Consider the following 20,538-nt stretch of genomic DNA (forward strand, 5'->3'; position numbering starts at 1 on the left):
TTTGCAAAGCCAGCATCTTGAGTTGGGGAGGCTGGCAAGGTGGCAGCTCACTGTTGCCTGTGGCTCTGTCCTGTCATGGCTGGCAGTAACCTGAGGGGACTGTGGGTCTCCTTTTGTGCCCTGGTGTTGTATCGGGATGACTTTCAGCTCTCACTTCTGTGGGAAGGAAACTGGGTCTTAAAGGTGGAGAAGAGCCACGATGGATTGGGATGGGTTCCTCCCTCTGGAGAGTGTGATGATGGCCTGTGTGTTAATAAAGACAACCTTTGTCGATGAAGCCACGTCCTGCCCTAGTTTTTCACCAGCTTTCCTCTGCCTCCCGTGACCCACTGAATGCTTTCAGACAACACAGCCCAGAGGGGTGCAGGAGGTGAATGGCAGCCTCTGATCCCTCTCCAGCTGCCTCCGGAGAGGTACCCACCCATGTATGTGTCTGTGAGCCTCCTGAAAAGTCTTGAAGATGTGTAAAACCAAATACAACCTTTTTTATCATGCTTATAAAAGAAGGTATGTTTTAAAGATGTGTTTAAAACAGTGGAGTTTCTCTGCACAGCGTAAGGAACCAGCTGTGTTGGCTGGTTTGTCCTTGCAGTGTCCTGCCCCCTCAGAGGGCGCCAAGGCTCAGGACAGCATGAAACGCTGGCAGCCATTCATCGCAACTATAGCCACGTGATAGCACCGCCTCCTGTTTTGCCTGCTACTTTGTCTTGAGTGAATTTCCTTGAGGAAAAGAAAAAGGAAGAAAAAAAAAAAAAGCAACAGTGCAACTATCTCCTTAGGCTAAAGCGCTCCAGCAAGCACCACGCTCCATGTGGCAGTGGAACTGCGTGCCCCTGCCCTGCCTTAGCCATGCGCCTTCATGTGACAGGGAGCACAGCATTCTCACAGCCCTTTCCTCAAGGCACCAGGCACGGCTTGCCAGGGATCAGAGCATTCCCTAGTGTAAGTGCTCTGGGTGACAGCTCAGCTCTGCTAACACCCCGTGTCAGCCATCCCCCAGGAATGCAGTTACACCCAGAACCATATGGCAGAGGCTGGAGATAAGGTGGGTTTTTCCTTAGTTCCCAGGTAGTCTGAAAGCTGGTATACCCAGATTCCTTCAATAGACTGTTTGAATTTAAAGTGACAGAAAATCACAGCTACATTAATAAAATACTTTTGCTAGAGACAAAACACTTCTCAATAAATAGCTTTAAACCTAATAGAGGCCTTTCTCCTTTGTTTGCCACGGTCTGACGTTAGTGAGCTCTATGGCGTAAATGGTGATGAGGCTGATGTTGGTAGATTAGAAAGGTTTGATTTTTATTTTTTTTTAATTGCTTTGATCTGTACTTCTTGATCAGGTCATGAGACCTGGACCTTTAATGTGGACATGAAAGAAAAAAAAGGATGCCTGTGTGGGCTGAGTGAGCCACAGGCTGTCTGCCTGTGTCATCCTCTGTCGAGGAAGGTGAGTGGGTGGACGATTAGATGTGGTCATTTCATTGCGCAGGAATTTCTCACAGTTCTCCTCAAACTAGCCTCTGGGAAAGAAACCAAAGAGCAGCCGCTGTCTGGGACTTAAAAGATAGCAGCATCATGCCTTTCCGATCAGATTTCTGTCACTCCCAGGAGTCTGTGATCCCATCTACCCTAAGTGTCCTCACTGATGATACTCTCTGCAGGTACATGACATCCCTTTCAGCCTAGATGGCAGGACACTGTGGCTGTAAGTATTGCACAAAGTCTCAAAAACCCGTCTAAGGGTTTGACCTTTCTGTCTTTGCCTTGAAGAAAAGATTCAGAGTTTTTCAGGATGAATGCTTCCTTGACACCACTGATTTTCAGAAACCTAGAGAGAGAATTCTTAGCTTTGGAACTGCAGAATGGCAGTGCTTTGCAACTAAATCAATTCTCATTTGTTGTGTGTTTCTTACTGTGCTGAATTACTCTAGTGCAGGACAAGGATGCCAACTTTGTCCTAGTATTTAATGGAAAGGATTTGGAAAGAGGTGAGCAGAAGCTTTTCTTCATCTTTTGAGATAGATACTGATGATTGACACGGAGAAACCAAAGCTGCTCTGTGAAAGCAGAAGATGTTAGACCTTGCAGCAGGAAAAGAGGATATAGCTGCTTTCCTGTGGTTGTTATGTTTCGTATTCGTTTGGTTTTGTGAATATATTCAAAAGGAAATAGAAATAAACTATCTCTAAGGAAGCAAAGATTTTCTTTCCTGTTGGGAAGGGAGTCAGCAAGGATGATAAACTCCTTGCCAAGTGAGTAATTTCTTCACTTAAGAGACTTCAAAGCTTTAAAAATTACTTTTCCTATCATGGAGCTCAGGTACAAGATTGCATGCACTCTTAATGGATGAAGCTGATATGTCCCCTGACAGGAAATGATACATAGAAAGATGGCAGGGGAATGAGTGGTTATGAGTGAGATGCTGCAATATTATATCTTCCCAGAATAGCTCTAACAAATACCCTTTTATTGTACTGCATGCTGACAGCAGTGAGAAGCAGCAAGTGTTCAGGACTGCTCAATGCTTCCAGTGTCAGTTGTCAACTAGTTTACAGGCTAAGCAAATATTTATAGGATAAATAAAGAAAAACTAAGCTACAATTTTGGATTGACAGTCACACATTTTCTTGAAACATGCCTGGAAATGATATGACTAGAAATAGGACCATCACATAGCGCTTATTTAAGAAGCAGGTGAGAGCTTTTCCATAGCACTACGTGTGAAAGCTCTGGCCCCACTGTGGCTGCTTCCTCAGCTCTCACTTCCTTTAGTTTGAGAAACTGTTAGGAAGACTGCTGGTGATTCCTGGTCTTGTGAGAGCCAAACAAATGTGCTTGTCCTACTGCTTTTGACTCGTACAGTTTCAGGGACTTACCTGTATGTTAATGTGCAAATACCAAAGCACAGATTGAGACAAGTTGGATGAAAGGGCATTGCTTTCTCTTTTTTGCGTATTTGATGATGGTGTAAGATGCTAATCATCAGCGTACTAGTTTTTCTAGCACTTGAGTCTTCCCAAATGTTGAGTTTTCCCAAAGGACCTAACCTAAGTCCTTAAACACCTAAAAATTAGATGATGTTACACCTAAAACTGTGTTTGATCTGAGGGCTAATTCCTTTTGAAGGCTTTTGGCAATCTTTCAGCCTTAACTTGGGTGAATGGTCAATGTGTTACATGGTCACAAAGCAAAAATCTCACATTTCATGCCAAATCCCCCTACTAAATACCATGGGTACCATTTTGTGGAATAAAACCCAGCTAAAAACCACACAACATTCAGCCTGTTAAAGCTAAAAAAACCCCACCGTATCCTTTGAGGTGTCAGTGCCACAAGTCCCAGGCAGAGAGAGGAGCTATGAGATGGTGCCCGTGGGAGCTACTGCCAGAGGGCATGACTGCGACCCCATTGCACAAGCTGAAATACTCTGAAGTTCTTCAAAAACCTCCAACTGCTCAAGCAAGGTTGATTTTAAGCCTTGCTAGCCTAAAGAAAAATCAACAATTAATTTTGATCAGAACTACAGTCTGATTCATTTCATCTGGAGAAACTTCCTTTTGAGGAAAATTTTAAAAAGTACTTCAACCCAATCTTACTCATATTGGTTCCTTACCAGCACTACAGGTTCCCAGTAAATGCATCACGGGGGGAAAATAAAACTGATCAATAAACATGTGATATGAGCAGCCATAAAGGTGACCTTTTAAAAGGGAAAAAGTACTGAACAAAAGACGTCTGCTGAAACACTGAGAAAGAAATTGCCTGACGGCCTGGGTGCTGCGAGCCTGGGAACCACAAGCATCCTTGAGAAGCACAGCCAGCATTTTGACGTACAGCTGGCTACCTAGAAGCATCCTGAGATACACTCAGTAAGTGCAAACCCAAGGAATTGTAATGGTAACATCATCTGAAAAGCTGATAGTCTGGAAAAAAGGGAAAGCATCCTGAGACAGCAAGAACCAGTAACTGCCATTGGCTGTTCTAACTGCAAGAACAGGAAAAGTCCCCCAAAACAGAAATTCATCTGAGGGAACAGAAATCATCCTGTGTTGGCTGTCCCTGGTGAAAACCAGAAATTAACAGCACCTATTCGCTGCTCGAAGTGGTGGTGTCCCACAGCCTCTTATGTCTCTATGATATAAAATTACTTTCTGTCCAAAATGGAGCTTCTCTGTTTTCCCGTGCTGCTCATGCTTGTCCCTTTCCTAAACGGGTCTGCGTGAACTTCTTACAAGACCCTGGACCCTCATGGAGATGCCTGGCTGACTCCAAACTCCGTGACAAGGATCACCTTTTAAGTGAGACTCTCCCTGTTTTATTATTCCCACACCAAACTCATGTCTGGGAGTGGTTTGGTTTGTCCTCCCACCTCTGGGATGGTCGGGCCCCTTACGAGATGTCCAATGTCCTTGCTGCCACATATATAATTAACCTATCCTAAGTCTATCTGCTGTTGCATTATTCATAAGTTTGTTTCACTAGTAATAACTTCGTTGTAACCTGTAATATTACATATATATACACACACTTCACTGCTGCTATAGAATCATAGAATCATTTAGGTTGGAAAAGACCTTTGAGATCATCAAGTCCAACCATTAACCCAGAACTGCCAAGTCCATCACTAAACCATGTCACCAAGCACCACTTCTACATGTTTTTTAAACACCTCCAGGGATGGTGACTCAGTCACCTCCCTGGGCAGCCTGTTCCAATGCTTCACCACCCTTTCAGTGAAGAAACCGTTCCTAATATCCAATCTAAACATCCCCTGGTGTAACCTGAGGCCTTTGCCTCTTGTCCTGTCACTTGTTATCTGGGAGAAGAGACCGACCCCCACCTGCCCGAAACCTCCTGTCAGGTAGCTGTGGAGAGCGATAAGGTCCCCCCTGAGCCTCCTCCTCTCCAGGCTAAACAACCCCAGTTCCCTCAGCTGCTCCTCAGAAGACTTGTGCTCCAGACCCTTCCCCAGCCCCGTTGCCCGTCTCTGGACACACTCCAGCACCTCAGTGTCCCTCTTGCAGTGAGGGGCCCAACTCTGAACACAGCGTTGGAGGTGCAGCCTCACCAGTGCCGAGTACAGGGGGGCGATCACACCCCTGGTCCTGCTGGCCACACTGTTTGTGGTACAAGCCAGGATGCTGTTGGCCTTCTGGGCCACCTGGGCACACTGCTGGCTCATGTTCAGCCGGCGCCAGCCAGCACCCCCAGGGCCTTTCCCACCAGGCACTTCCCTGCCGCTCTGCCCCAGGCCTGTAGCGTTGTGTGGGGCTGGTGTGACCCAGGTGTGGGACCCGGCACTTCTCCTTGTGGAACCTCATACGACTGGCCTTGGCCCATTGTTCCAGCCTGTCCAGATCCCTCTGCAGAGCCTGCCTGCCCTCCAGCAGATCACCCCCTCCCCCAACTTGGTGTCATCTGCAAGCTTACTGAGAGTGCACTTGCTCCCCTCATCCAGATAGTCGATAAAGATATTAAGCAGGACTAGCCCCAGTGCCGAGCCCTGGGGACACCACTTGTGAGCAGGCACCAGCTGGATGTAACTCCGTTTACTCTTTGGTTCAGCCATCCAGACAGTTTTTACGCAGTGTACTGCACACCCCTCCAAGCCATGAGCAGCCAGTTGCCCCAGGGGAGTGCTGTGGGAGACGGTGTCAAAGGCTTTACTAAGGTCCAGGTAGGCAACATCCACAGCCTTTCCCTCATCCACTAGGCGGGTCATCTTGTCATAGAACGAGGTCAGGTTCATCAAGCAGGACCTGCCGTTCTTAAACCTGTGCTGGCTGGGCCTGGTCACCTGGTTGTCCTGCACATGCTGGGTGATTGCACTCAGGATGATCTGCTCCATAACCTTCCATGGCACCCAGGTCAGGCTGACAGCCCTGTAGTTTCCCAGATCCTCCTTCCTGCCCTTCTTGTAGATGGGCATCACAGGCTGACCTCCAGTCTTCTCTGGGACCTCCCTAGTTAGCCAGGGCTGTTGATAAATGATGGAGAGTGGCTCGGTGAGCGCTCCCGCCAGCTCCCTCAGTACCCTTGGGTGGATCCTATCCAGCCCCATAAGTGGAGCAGCAGGTCACTAACTGGGTGACTCTCCCTCACTAACTGTGGGGGCTTCATTCTGCTCCCAATCCCTGTCTTCCAGCTCAGGGTGCTGAGTACCCTGAAGGTAACTGGTCTTACTGTTAAAGACGGAGGCAAAGAAAGCATTAGTACCTCAGCCTTTGCCTCAGCCTTTGTGGCAACGTTCCTGGCCGCACCCAGTAAGGGATGCAGATTCTCCTTGGCCCTCCTTTTGTTGCTAACACACGTGTAAAAGCAGTTTTTGTTCTTTTGCAGCAGGGGCCAGCCTGAGTTCTAGCTGGGCTTTTGCCTCTCTAATCTTCACCCTGCATAACCTTGTGAGATCCTTGTAGTCCTCCAGAGCTGCCTGCACCTTCCAAAGGCTGTAAACTCTCCTTTTTTCCCTGAGTTCCTGCCTGGTCTTCCCTGCCGGCTTGTCTTTTGGCACATGGGGATGGCCTGCTCCTGTGCTGGGCTCCTGCTTGAAGAATGTCCAGCTTTCCGGGATCCCTCGGCCCTTCAGAGCTATTTCCCAAGGGACTCTGTCAACAAGGCTCTTTAACAGGCCAAAGTCGGCCCTTCAGAAGTCCAAGGCAGCGGTTCTGCTGATCCCACCCCTGACATTAATTCTCCGAGAATGGAAAAGTCCATCATCTCATGATGACTATGCCCAAGACATCCTGTGACCACCACATCACCCACCAGTCCTTCCCCGTTTGCAAACCGCAGGCCCAGCGGGGCACCTCCCCTGTGGGCTCACAGCCCAGCTGTGGCGGGCAGGTATCGTCCACACGCTGCAGGAACCTCCCAGGCCGTTTCCTGGCCGCGGTTGAATTCCAGCAGACACCTGGTGGGTTGAAGTCCCCCACAAGAACAAGGGCTAGTGATTGCAAGACTTCTCCCAGCTGCTTGTAGAATGTTCCATCTCCCTCTTTCATCCTGGCTGGGTGGTCTAGAACAGCCTCCCACCAGGTTATCCGCCTTGTTGGCCCTCCCCCACCTATTATTGGGTGCTGCTGTAATTAATTGTTGCTATAATTAATTGCTGCTATATTATGAATTGTTGCTATACTATTGCTTGCAGGTAATACCTTGTAACAGCTTGATATACATACATATAAATTTCCTTTCTTAATAACAGATTTATTTGCTAATGGTGATTTGTGTGGTATTTGTGGTAATCTGTAATATAGTAAAGAAAATCAGAGGATAAAGCCTCCATGCCCTTGTGTATTACAAAATTCTATGAATCCACGACTGTGACCTTTATACACCCGTGGGTTGTGTAACCCTTTAGGCTGTGACATCATGTTACAATTTAAGTCACCCAACCCCAGCTCTTCAGCACAGGATGTAAAGTAACCAGGAAAGAATAAGGAACAACACGCACAGAATTCTCTAATATCAAAATATAGCAATTTATTCAAGACACTGAATATGATCTGTTGATTCTCTCCTTAAAACAAATGAGCTACAATACACAAGGTGAATTTGAAGAAAGTGTGGGTGGGGGAGAAACAAAACAAGGGTTGATGTTTCAACAGAACCTGGGAAATGCTGAAATGAGAACCAAGTCTGGCTGCAAGTCTGACACAGACAATAAAAACTGCAGAAGCCAGAATTCAGAATTTCAGTGAGTGGCTGAAAGAACATTTCTGCAATTGACAAAGAACCACATCTTTTAAAAAGGCAAAAAGAGGAAAGAAAAGGAGGAAAAAATAAAAAGGGAAAAAGAAAAAGAAACCCAAAAACAAAGCAGACCCTTACATTTGACAAAGTGCACTTCACTTGGCTCTAAAATTAGCTATTTTTTCTTTTTTTTTTTTTTTTTTAAACAAATTAAAAGGAAATTTCTAAGATGTAGCATGGGGTTAATGTGTGTATAACCCTGTAAGTCAGGCCCTTTAGTGCCCCATAAGGGACCCAGTGTTTTCTACATAAAAGATTCAGTATCCTTCTAACCCACAGAGTTGCGTAGTTTTTCAGAAACTGTTTTTTGTCACTTCAAGGCCAGTTCCAGACAGCCAGCAATGGTACAAATCCAGTAAGTCTCTGCATGGTTTCACAATCCTGTTTGGTCACTTAGGCTTTTCAATTCCTCTTCTGTTACGAAGAACTATAAACAAAATTATCAAAAAATATCCTATGAAAAAAATGAAGTCCACCAGCCTGTTGCTGCATGCTGCTCTGTTGCAGGGGAGCCGCAGAACGGCACTGGTAGCCGGGGGACGCCACTGCAGCAGTGGAGGAAAGCGAGAGCTCCCATGAGGGCACTTCTGCAGGTCTAGGCTTAGACGTCCATGTTGAACTACTCTCCCCATTGCCCACCTCCTAAAGAAACCAGCTCCTTAGGCTAGGACTAACCTTCGTAACTACACCTTCTGCCTTCCTTAACAGCTGGCCTCGTCTTAGCTGAAAACTACTACAGCATCTCTCAGGATTTTCCAGTGTTTAGGGTTTTGGGGAGGGGAAGAAAGGTGAATTTTCTTATCTTCTCACATACGCTGTGTTCAAACCTGATGGTCTGCATGGAACCCCCCCGGACCAGCAGCCTCTCTCACACGCAGGCTTTGTAAACCATCTGATTTTCCAATTTTGTTTCTCTTGGCTTCTTACCTCCATGTAGGTGGGCAGAGGAAAGGTAGCGTTCTGACAATTTAAAGAAAGAAAAAAAGAAAAAGAAACAGGCATCATGGACGCTGCTGAGTTATCTACGGTAGCTATCCCAGGAACAGCCATGAAACACAGGCTACGTAGCCAGCCAGACACGCTGCATTGCTGAATTCGGATTCAGCAATCTCATCTCTTTGGATCCTGAGGTCTGGCCTATTCGGGCATCACTAAAGGGACACAGGCAAGGCCAGGGCCACACTCACGCTGCCCTCCGCTGCCTGCAGACTGGGAGCTTCTGTGTTACTTGCAGAAACACCACCCAAAAGCAGCCCAGGAAGCTAACCGTGTACATGCAATGATGTAATCAAATCATCGACCCAACTGTGCTTTATAAAACCACATTAAACTCTGTATTCAAATTCAAGTCTCTCTTTGAACAAGTATTTTTCTTTTAAAGCAGTGACTTTAAATAGTCAGTACATGTGATTATTATAAAACAGTGCAAAACTGCCATGTGATCATCTACAGCCCATGCTCTCAGAGCAGAAAACTAAAACCAACACATAAACGCATTTCAACACCGAAAAAAAATCCTTCCCCTGTCCAATTCTTTGATATAAATCACAAACAAGCCTAAATGTCATTAATAACCAAAATCCCACATAACTGTTTTCACCTCAGCACTGAGTAACCCTTTTAGCAGTTGTTTCTTTTCATTCTTTTCTCCTTTCCAAATGTGTGTTTTTAAGAAATGCAGCTGAAGCTGGCAGCGGCTAGTACCACTGGAAGGACTAAGATACCGTACAGATGCAAGCATAAAGAGAGGAAGACACAGGAGAAAAAAGTGACATATAGATTCCATAAATGCCACGATGATGCCATGATGCTCAGCAGGTCACCAGTTCAGCACTAGGGCTCTGGTTTCGGTTTTGCTCAGATCAAATCACCACTTCAGCAGCTGTCATCAAATCAAAGGGAAGATCCTGTGTTACAGAAATTGCGACTTTGGGCAGACAGGTACCATGACGTTAAGCAGGTTCTCCGCTTGTTTTTCTCTCCTACAAGCCTAGACTGTGGGCTAGAGAGGACACCTGTTTGACTTAGCCAGTTCTGAGGATCTGCCTGAATAACGGCTTACCACCACTCCAGGGCTGCCTGAGAGTTTACAGCACTTTCAGTAAACTCTGCCTATGCATCCTTCGCATCCATCGTTTGGTCTTAGAGTAACGTAGTCTTCAGTAGGCATCCCTGCAGATGTCTAGCTTGCAGTAGGGAAATCTTGTCCAAAGTGGATGGGTAGTGCTTTGGAAGTCTTTATTGTCATTCCAATCATTTCACCTACTATAACTTTATAGTGGTACGTATGTTGAGATACAATTTATATATCCTTTAGCATGGCCTAGCCTAATGGAGAGTCTACATTGTCTTGTGAGCACTGCACTGAGGACACCGTCAAGGCTAAACCTGTCTGTGCAGTGAGCCTCCGAGCGCAGAGCCAGAGCTTTCCTGGTAGCACACAGCGAGGGCGACAGCAGCACCACGTACTGCCAGATGCAATGGAAGACACTGCTTCTAGGTGCGTGCTGACCGCGGATGGGCAGGAGCTTAGCAAGAGCCCATTCTTCCACAGTGACAAATGCAGTCAATGTATCTTTGTGCAACTGGTCTCATTAAGTCAGTGATAAAATCCCACTGACTTACTAGAACTGAAACAGCTGAGTGGGATGAACGGTACACAACAGCACTGCTCAGCAAGGCCACAGGCAGCCAAGCCCATGTTCGGTATGAAATGTGAACTATCTCTAGAGGAAAGATGATCTACAAGCATTTTCCCCTGGTTACCAAGGATAAACAAAATTATGGACTCAAAAAAATGAATGCTGTATTTATAGTCTCACACTTATGAATCCCTTTTAATAAGTGTACATCATCAAACAGCCACAAAAACGAAATGAGACTATATAAATGGCTGGCTGCTGGAAGAGGACTCTTAATAAATGATGGGTATTTATTGTATCGAATGGCATTTTTTTCTAACAGCACTTTCTGAGAGCGAAGAGAAAAAGGATACTGCACCTTTCATGTTCCTTGGACTGTGTGTCATTCTTTTTGCTTGAGTTACACAACTGGTCTACGTTTGGTGGCCACTTTAGGCTTTTAAAACTGTTTAACATAAAAAATATTTTTTTTCCAAAAATACACTGGGTTCTTTCTGTTAAAAGTCATCTTTCTCCTGTAAAAATCTTCCCCAGCACTGCATTCTTATATAAAGCACTTATTACACAATTTGCTGAAAGTGCCCTTGAGACGCTAAGATCTGAAGCATGGAGGATTTTTTTTTCTTTTAAACGGAGAGAAAGAAAGGAAAAGGAAGAGAGAAGAGAGGAGAAGCAGTCTGTCAAAAATTTTCATTGTCATGTCCACCTGGCTGCATCTACTATGGGCATACAGGGAAAAAAGGAAAAAAAAAAAAAAAAAAGGGCAAGAAAGAGGAGAAAAAAAAGGAAGGAAAAGTTGGGAGGGAGAAATAAAAGGAAAACAAAAGTTTCATCCTAAGCCTGGGATCTTCCAGGCTGTAATATTCCAGCTGATAGAAAAACCACTGAACAAAAAAAGTAGTCTAGAAAATAGAAAGTGTTGTGATTACAAAGTTGAGCATTTCATCAGTACAAACTGGTCTTTGAACGTCCTTTGGGAGAGCAACTGTAGTGTCCAAATTGGAAGGAAAAAATACAACACCGCATGGAGGAGGATTTTTTTCCCTTTTGGTTTATCACAGCATTTTTCTTTTTTTTTTCTTTTTTTTTTTTTATTAATTTTTTTTTTGGCACAGCTTTTTTTTTCCCAGCCATCAGAGCAAGTTCTCAGACGCAAACCAAACAGTGCAATGCCTAGCTGGTGGCTTCATGCTTCCAAGGCTGAATGTTCCAGGTGGAAACCATTCCCTCCCCCTCTGAAGTGACTGCGTTTTTACTCCTTGATGAAGGTTACCGACAAAATACTAGACACCTGTGGCCAGGGAGAGTTGGTTTCACGGTACACTCTAACTTTGTTCAAGTTCGTACAGTTCTGGAGCTGTTAAGAATAGTTTTGAAGAGTGCTTCTCCCCACACATTCACTGCTGGTCCATTTGAAATTTCTTCTAAACCATTTCACTTTTACTTCCGCAGATCTAGAACACAAACCTGGAGAGAAAAGATTCGGCATTAAGAACCATTTCTGAAGGTGATGTGAACGTCCTACCCATACACAGGCTGATCAGCCAGCTCTGTGTTATACTCCCCGGCTTCAAATCAGCCTGTAAGGGAACAAACTGACACAGGAGAAAACCGAAGTAAACCCCATACATTTAACATTTAGCTGGCCTTTCACTGCATTACAAATGGAGGTTTTGGTGGCTCTATTTAGTTGTCTAAATACAGTGTCCACTTCCATTTCTGAAATATATCCAAAATAGATGCAGGCCTGGCAGGCCTGGCACAGAACCTAGAGTGGACATGTGTCCATTTGGAGCAGCTGTTGGAAGGCAGGCATGGCACAATCTCAGATGGCACAACTAAGCTCAAGCAACTGAATCATGTCATAGGTGTACCCTTTGTTAAAAAAAAGAAAAAAGTTGAAAAATACTGCTCTGAAGTAGGTATGCCAACCAGACACGTAGAAGAATTATTTTAAAAAGCTGTAGAGTGTGTTATAACATATGTGCATCCTTCATAAGATGATGATACAACTGAAATTTTTAAAAAGTAACATTAACAGCAAAAATAGTAATCAATTATCAGTATTTCTACAGCAATATTTCTCCTTTACTATGCAATGAAATGTTGGGCATCATGCTGAAAAATCCCTTCTTTAGGGGTTATTCAACGCTAAACTTCTGTGGGATAAAACTCAGAAATCCTCACAACTGTTTATTAGAAAGTTGACCGCTGTGATCTGACCTTTCTTAAAAATTGACGGATGAGAAATAATGACAGAAATAACACTACTGTTGTTCTTGTCAAGTGAGTTTTTAAAAATCATTCCCATCTTCGGCAATATTCACCTATTCTACAAGCATTCTTCATTTCCAATAGGAACAACTTTCAAATCAGGAGCATTTTTAATATACTGTGCAGAGCTACTTGTGTCTTCAGCTGCCTATATCTTCAGCTTTGTCCACAGGAGGTGACAGGCATGTATAAATTTGTTGACACCCTCCAGAAAGTAATCTCCACCTAACATTTACAATGTGTAAAGTTCCTTACCGATCCATCTGATGCGCTTGCTCCCACTTTGTCTCCTCTAGCATTCCAGCAGACTTCAAAAATGCCCCCGGTGCCTCGGTAGCTATGTACTAGAGTTCCACTCTAGAAAGCAAAACAGCATGCAAATATTTGATACAGAAGTTCCCTTTGTTTTTCTCTGTCGCATGGCACTACATTAAAAAGAAGAGACTGGTGGCAAGGGAGAGCTATTCACATCACCCAGCTACGGTCATCTCCATAAGGTGCTGAAGCTAGAAAACTGGTCTTTAATAACGCAGAGGAACAGGCTCCTCCAGAAAGCAATTTACAGTAGGAGTCTCAGACATCTGTTTTTCTCAACTCTGTAACAATAAAGGAAGGCCTGGTGCGTTGGGCTGAGGTGGTCTTCTCTAAAGTTTGTTGTTAATTCAGGCTGTGAGGCATCAGTAACCAGAACTATATCCATGCAACTATGATGTCCCACTTCTCTCCAGAATATGTCCAGTCTCCAGCCTGCACACTGTTTGAATCTGCCATCACCTCACCACAAAGTATAAGCCAGGTGCATCAGACTCGTAACTGAACTCAGCTCGTTACTAAGCAAGTGTCCCTTATTGCTCTGAATCAATCCGCACCCTTGCTTCACAAAGCCGGCAGCACAACGTAACGTACCTATTTTCATGTACGCTAGGTGTTTTAGCATACAAAGAAGCCTGAGAAGAAATGTTCTGGACAGTCTCCTCACTCCACCTGAGTGACTCAACTGTTATGCTGGGATTTGTATCAGCCAACGCAATCAGGTTCACCTTGGCTGGCAGGTCATATGCTACAAAGGTACATATATTTTCCATTTATGCTTTTTCTATTAACGTGCCATCTAAAGCAGACGTGCAATTAGATGAAGCAAAACGGTACCTGAGTATTCCATATATGGACACATTTGTCAAAGGACCCACTGGCTAGATATTTCCCATCAGGACTAAAAGCTACACTGTAGACAGGCTCTTGATGTTTTGTTAATGTATGGATGCAGACTCCTCGGTCAACGTCCCACAGCCGAACAGTGGAATCAAACGAAGCACTGCAAGAATTCAAACATAAGCATGTATTTTAATTTCATTAATCAATTTGTAGTTTGATACTGTAAACTTCTTACAAGAATACCGCAGGGTTTTTTCCTTGGCTAAGCACGAAATGTTTCAAACAGAAAGGCTAATATGCCCTACAGCCTTCAAGTTTTTTATGACAAGAACTGTATCTACAGAAATGGATTCTTGTATGAGGACTCTGAGTTTATCTAGGTGTGCTGTATATAGGATCAGATCACTAGCCTTGTGAAGGCCAAGCTCCCCTCTTTTGAGATTCTACCTGCTATTATTCAGAAAGGTCAAATACATATTGTCAGTAATAGAATAAAGGGTTCCAGAGAGATTTTATTCCAAATGGATTTGCATTATTTAATGAAATAGCATTCTGTAATTCCCTAGAACTGTGGTTCTTTTCACTTTGTTTCAGAGCTGTTTTTCACTACACTCCATCTAAATCCCAAACACTGGGCTTAAGAGAATGGCAAAGGAAATAACTGGTATTAAAAATAATATTAAAAGAGCAACTCTGAGACAGTGAAGTTCCTCCCTGTTCACTCCCAGATTAAGGAGCAATACAAATACAACAGCTTTGAAACAACTCTTCCCCAAACTGGACACGCCATGAACTGATTTGATAATCCCATAGTACTATCGTTAGCTGGCACTGATATACCAATATAAAAACACATTACAAGTAAACAGATTGTCCAAAATTGTCAGTATCTGCCCAGGTGAGTTGCACAGCCTCGGTCAGAACACATTCCAACTGACTGAATGCGCTGCTATCTACCTCATTAAGTACTTTCATAACAACCAGATGCTCGATGTGAAGGTGCAAAGCCAGATTTAACACATGACTCAATCTTCCTTCTTTTTCTTCTTCCTTTTACAAACAGGATTCCTTTCCCTTTACATCCACCCCCCTGATTTATGAACACAGGTACTTTTTACTGGAATTGTCTGCAGGAAGACTGACAGCAATGTGACAGTAGAGTTACATGTCAGAAAGACGATTCTTCTTCTTGGTAGGCAACAGAAGGAGGTATTTTTTTTTTTTACCTTGCTAACATGATGTTGGAGTTTGGGTTGCTGGTGCCAGGTCCTGTAGGACTCCATTTGATAGTGTAAATCTCTTTGCTGTGAGCCTGAAGATCATGTACACAGGTATCTTGCTTCATACTCCAAATCTAAGTCAGAGTAATTATGAAGGGGAAAAATGGCAATTTTACTAATCTCTTCTCAGCTGCATTATTTCAGTTCTGTATTATCCTTACCATTTGTTTATGATCGCGACACACAGACATACACGTAAGCATGATTTATTAATGCAGCAGTTTGGCTGACATGCTGGAATAACCTCGTTAGGGGAAAGAGCTACACATTTAATAGTATTTATTCAATACGTAAGAACAACTAAATAGTTGCTGTCCTGCTCATAGCCTGTATTTTCATACAGAAGCTTAAGTCACTACTTAGAGAACTTCAACTTGAAGATTGTCACACGTTGCAAGAGCAGTCACTTTAAAGAATGAGAAGAGAGCTTCAACAACTGCTTAGAACCTAGTAATTTTTTCATACACCAGTAAAATTTTCATTTTCTTCTTGAAATCCATTTGTTTTCCTCATGTTTTTAACAGAACAGATAATGGAAGATGATCAGCTATTTATGCAGTGTTACACGGCCAAGTACTCCAGCGTGAGAGAAACATTACGCTCAACAGAGATGACAGGTAATCTAGTACATCTTTCCTTCAGCTAACTGAGAAAATAAGATTAAGCTAATTCACAGCAGGGAAAATAACTCCAATTTAGTCAGTCAGTTTCAGAGAGATACCAAAAACGTAGTAATGATTTAACTCACTTGTTGTAAGCCTGCACTATGAGGTAAGCTATGTGTTCTTATGCTGGATTTTCACCAGCATACCTGAGCCTGCTTTTGGAAATGTTATACAAACCTTAGCCACGTTCTATGGCTAACAGGCAACACGTTCCAGGAAGCTGTAGGAAAATATCAAGAACTCCAAAAGACAAGAGAAGACAACATCAGAGAAGACTGATTTCCAAAGGAAAAGGAAGAAGAAGAAGAACTGCCTGAAGAGGATTTGCAATCTCTATCACTGAAGGTTTTTAAAACCAGAAGAGACCAGGGACAGCAAAACATTAGCTCCTGTGCCAAATTCCGTGGTCAGAAATTTGAACTGGTACCAACAACACTTAGCCACAGTGGTTTTTAAAACACAGCATGCAATTTGGCATGAAAAAATGTGCTGCCACTGGGTCAGGATGTTTAAGCAGAGCAATAACGGTTACTACAGTGCTGCTTTATGGCAGCATAACAGACAAGGTGCTTTCTTTCAGTCTCTTCCAGACCTATTTTCTGTAAATTTCCAGTTCTGTATGTAGTCCACAGTAATATATCTAGAATCCAGAGCAATGAAAACCGCAGTGGGTACATGGCAAAGACAGAGTAGAAGTGAGCAGAAGTCAGGCTACCTAAGAAGAAGAAACATTCGTAACGCTGACATTCACTCAGCTCTCATCTACAAGTTCTGCTGCCCTCTCAGTTTCCGTTCTTATACACAGGCTGTGTGCTAGAAGCGTCTCTTGCTTCACTTGTGTCAATTAGCAGCAGAAAGACTGATGAGCCTTAATTAACACAACTATACTATCAGGAAACTGTGTTACTGGTACAATTTTATCCACAAAACCAAATCTTTCCTGGGATGTCTGCTTTGCTCAAGGAAGCAGCATACATCAGCAGTCCAGCAGGAGGGCTTTTCTGTTACAACATACAGCTAGCTATTCCTACACAGACAGAGCCCTCATTACTTTTTGCCTTTACTTTTTGAACGGCAGGAATGGAAATTATATTACCTTTAATGTCATATCATCGGAGCAAGATGCTAGTAGCATGCCAGATGGGTCCCATTTGATTGCATTAACCTCGTTCTGAAACGAAGAGTGATTTTATTAAATATTCCAGTTACTTGCATTGTACAGGGCACGCAGCAGAGGGCACTCACGGTTTACGCACGCAACAAGTTCAACCACAAATTACAGCTCGGGCTGCTTTATGGGTGAACGAAAGCAGTGCCGCTTCTGTAACGCGCTATTTAAGTGTCATTTAGGAATGGTAACCATTTTGTGTTTGTGAACAATACACACAATCAGTCTTCTGACACACGTTCTGGCACAAGGTCTCTCACACCCTGTCTTCATTTGCTAGGATTTCAATAAATCCTCAAAGCAGACAGATTGATGATACAGCATTAAGTTCTTTTTACAAGTATTTCTTTGGTTAATATTCTGTAGATCTCAGAGGTACACATTTTCAACAGAAAACACTGATGGAGTGTAAAGTTTTGTGGAGTTTATAATTAATTCTTAATATTGCTGCTCTACAACAATGCTGGTCTCCCTAAAAAGAAGTGTATTGTGTAAATGAAATCCAGGATGGAATATTGAATGCCTTACAATGCTTTCTCTATCAATCTTTCTAGCACTTTGTAATTCACTAAGCCTGGTGTATCCCCTTGGTAATCACTAAATTTTCTGTGCTTTTGTGAGGGTCATACATAGGGGGGAAAAAAGCATCTCATAAAAAGGGAAAGAATGCTTTTTTAAAACATAAAATTGGCTCAGTCTCAGTGAAAATAATCCTGGAAAATATTTAGATTTTGCTTTATCCATTTTACATGGTTCAATCATAATTAAAAGCAACTGTACAGATATTTGAAGTAAAAATTTGGATCATGTGCAAAATGGTACATTTCATATAATCATAAAAAGCACCAGTCTGTTGCTAGGAGTGTACAACCTGTCATGAAGTATCAGTTTAACCACAGACTAGATAAAGGTCTCCAAATGCACAATTTTTCTCAGTGGGGAAGACAGCAAGTTCTGGAAGTTAATATCTAAATTAAGGTCAGTATATGATAGCAATTTTCTCATGAATGAGATCTAGAAAAACTAGCCTTTGATGGCCGTTAAATACCACCAGGAAAAGAGGGGGGAAATATATCTTAAACAGATCTTATTAGATTAAATTGGTTCTAAAACTGAACAATGGCTGGAGGTAAATGGTTCTCTCCTTATTCATAGTTCTCATTTGCTAAAGGAAATTAAGCCGGGGAAACCAAAATCTTATTAATGTGCCCTTAGCCTGCAGCTGATGCTACATATAAATAGACTCATTGTTTAAACTGCAGGTTTGGCCTCCTATGGTGATTTAGAACAGTTTTTCCCTTCTCACAGGCAGTGAATCACTCCCAAGGAATACAGTTTTAGGGAAGCTGTGGGATGTAACACATTTGGTGCTAGAATACACCCTGCAAACACATCATTTGCCATCATCATAACATGCTTCTGTGACTTCATCATTAAAATTTCAGACTTTTTAAACTTACCGTGTGTCCTTGGAAAGTTTTAACGGGACGATCACAGCTAAGTCTGCATACATGAATGCACATGTCAGTGCTGCAGGAGGCAAAAGTAGTGTTGTTCTGCCAGTCTACATCCAGAGCAGGAGCTGTGAAGTACGAACAATGGAAGGAACGTCAGGGAACACAGCAAAGAAACAGCTATCCCAAATCATTTTCCTCCTGTCACCTATCTGGATCAAACCGACTAAAAGCTAGTTCTTGGTCAGTCACTTACGACCAGTTATAGGGATGACAGGGACTGTCTGAAGGGCACAAATTATTTTTTTTGTCTTGCAGTGGATGATGTGGATGCTTTGCATGGCACCTTTTCTGAGAATCTTTTGGATTAAGTTACGTAAGAGGGGGCAAAACAATCGACCTCCACCCTCCCCTCTCCCAGCCACACACGTCTCTTGGGTCACCTCTACCATTCATTCCTTTGTAAGCCAGTTCAGCGAAGAACCTGGAAGAAAACTAACCCAGAAAAAATGTGGATAATTTCAGCTGGATTAGAAAAACTGTTCCTGTGAATGCCAGACTCGGCAACAACGCGGGAGGGAGAAGCAGCAGGTGGCCGCCTTCATTTGCACTAGCTTTATGCAACCACCGATACAAACCTATCGGTCTTGTGTGGACACGTGGATTAATAACACCTACATTGTTTAATTTGGTTGGGCATTGATTTAGGATGGGAACATTGATCAAGCCGATTTGAAATGACAGGAAGAGTTTCTGTAGAGGGTTTAGCATTAAGTAGGACTGAATTAATGAAACTTTGTACACAGATAGCACATGAACGCCTAACTAGTGCCTGTGTGCAACACACACACTTCGCAGAAAGTGTGGACCCCCCTCCCAAAAAACCACCCCACAAAACTTTACAGCATCTCACTGCAGACTAAAAGCATGCACAAGAACAGGAGGAAACTCCTGACATACAGCTTCCTTGTGTTTCTAGGACTGTGCTTGGATTTTTGCTCAGGAAAGAGTTTAGCTGCCCTCCAGAGGATGACATAAGACTTGCTAAAACGCAGAAATCTTAATTCTCTGCATACTCTTGTGAGAAGCAAGCGCGTCACAAGACAACTAGCATATAGGAAGCAAAGTTGAATCTCTCTCTGGCAACAGTACAATGCAAGTTTACCATTAAAATGAAACCAAGAAATGCCTTATTCAAATACATTCAGAAAAATACTTTTGTAACACAGAGGTGAAAAGATGTCTGTTCTGGCTAGTCTATTATATTTAACTATGGTTTTTTTCTGTTAAAATTTGTACGAACTGTAAAATGAGATTGATCCACGTCACCTTCCGAAGCAGCAGGTAGCTCACTAAATGAGAATGGAGGGCTGAAATTGTTTCATATACAAGTATTTAGTAAAATATTAATGAAAAAACTTGCTAATTCTGTGCGACAGGTAAGGAATTTCTACATTGCAGAAATATAAAGGCAATTTGTGTGAGGAGGGCAGGCTGCTTCAGAGTTTTCCGATGAACATGAATGGGGATCAGGAAACAGTAAAGGATTTTGTTCCTTTAACTCTCTGTTTGTCTTTTTACGCTGCAAGCTTTGTAACACTGTTTCAGAGCAAACAAAAATCTGTCTTCATTAACAGCAATATGCCTTCCGGACTAATATCTAGTATGATATGTATGAGCTGAAAAGTAATTTTCTGAGAGCTATTGGCACCTAAAATGATGGATTTGCATTGCAGCATAATTTGAATCAGTGTTGCTAATTAATACTGATTCATTTACTGGTGTATTTAATCATATGTTTACTGGGTAAGTAACTACATAAAATGGTTTGGAAAAAACAACCAAACATGCTTTTTTGATGCAAGTAATCAAATTGCCAAAGTGTCTTGAAAACTACAGGATACTTGCCAATTGCATAAAACCAGTTAGAATGTCATCTAATAAAAGCAGCAACAAATCATTAAGAAATGCAGCCAAAAAAGATCCCAACAATAGAAGTGTTACAATACTTATCAGTTAATTTAAGCTTTTCCTGAACAAATTTAGGTGTAATTCAGAACTGGAAGCTCAGAAGAGGATGGAGTTAAGTGACTGCAGTAAGTGATTCAGAGCATTAGAAGTCTAAAACTGGGTCATACAAGTATC

General features: G+C 42.9%; 1 protein-coding gene across 5 annotated transcripts in view; it reads right to left on the reverse strand.

The window, feature by feature from the left end:
- Positions 1-7,460: 7,460 nt before the first annotated feature.
- TBL1X (transducin beta like 1 X-linked) overlaps positions 7,461-20,538 on the reverse strand; it is a 199,955-nt gene continuing 186,877 nt past the window's right edge. For all 5 annotated transcript variants that reach the window (XM_056329853.1, XM_056329851.1, XM_056329849.1 and 2 more), the window contains 6 exons: positions 18,400-18,521; positions 16,868-16,942; positions 15,053-15,180; positions 13,821-13,986; positions 12,927-13,028; positions 7,461-11,864 (listed from right to left, as the gene is read on the reverse strand). In XM_056329853.1, the coding sequence (XP_056185828.1) occupies positions 11,838-11,864; positions 12,927-13,028; positions 13,821-13,986; positions 15,053-15,180; positions 16,868-16,942; positions 18,400-18,521 (620 nt within the window). In that variant the 3' untranslated portion in view covers positions 7,461-11,837. The remainder of the gene's footprint in view (positions 11,865-12,926; positions 13,029-13,820; positions 13,987-15,052; positions 15,181-16,867; positions 16,943-18,399; positions 18,522-20,538) is intronic.

Source organism: Falco biarmicus, chromosome 2 (genome assembly GCF_023638135.1).
Source record: "Falco biarmicus isolate bFalBia1 chromosome 2, bFalBia1.pri, whole genome shotgun sequence".
In the NCBI taxonomy this organism is placed as follows: domain Eukaryota; kingdom Metazoa; phylum Chordata; class Aves; order Falconiformes; family Falconidae; genus Falco; species Falco biarmicus.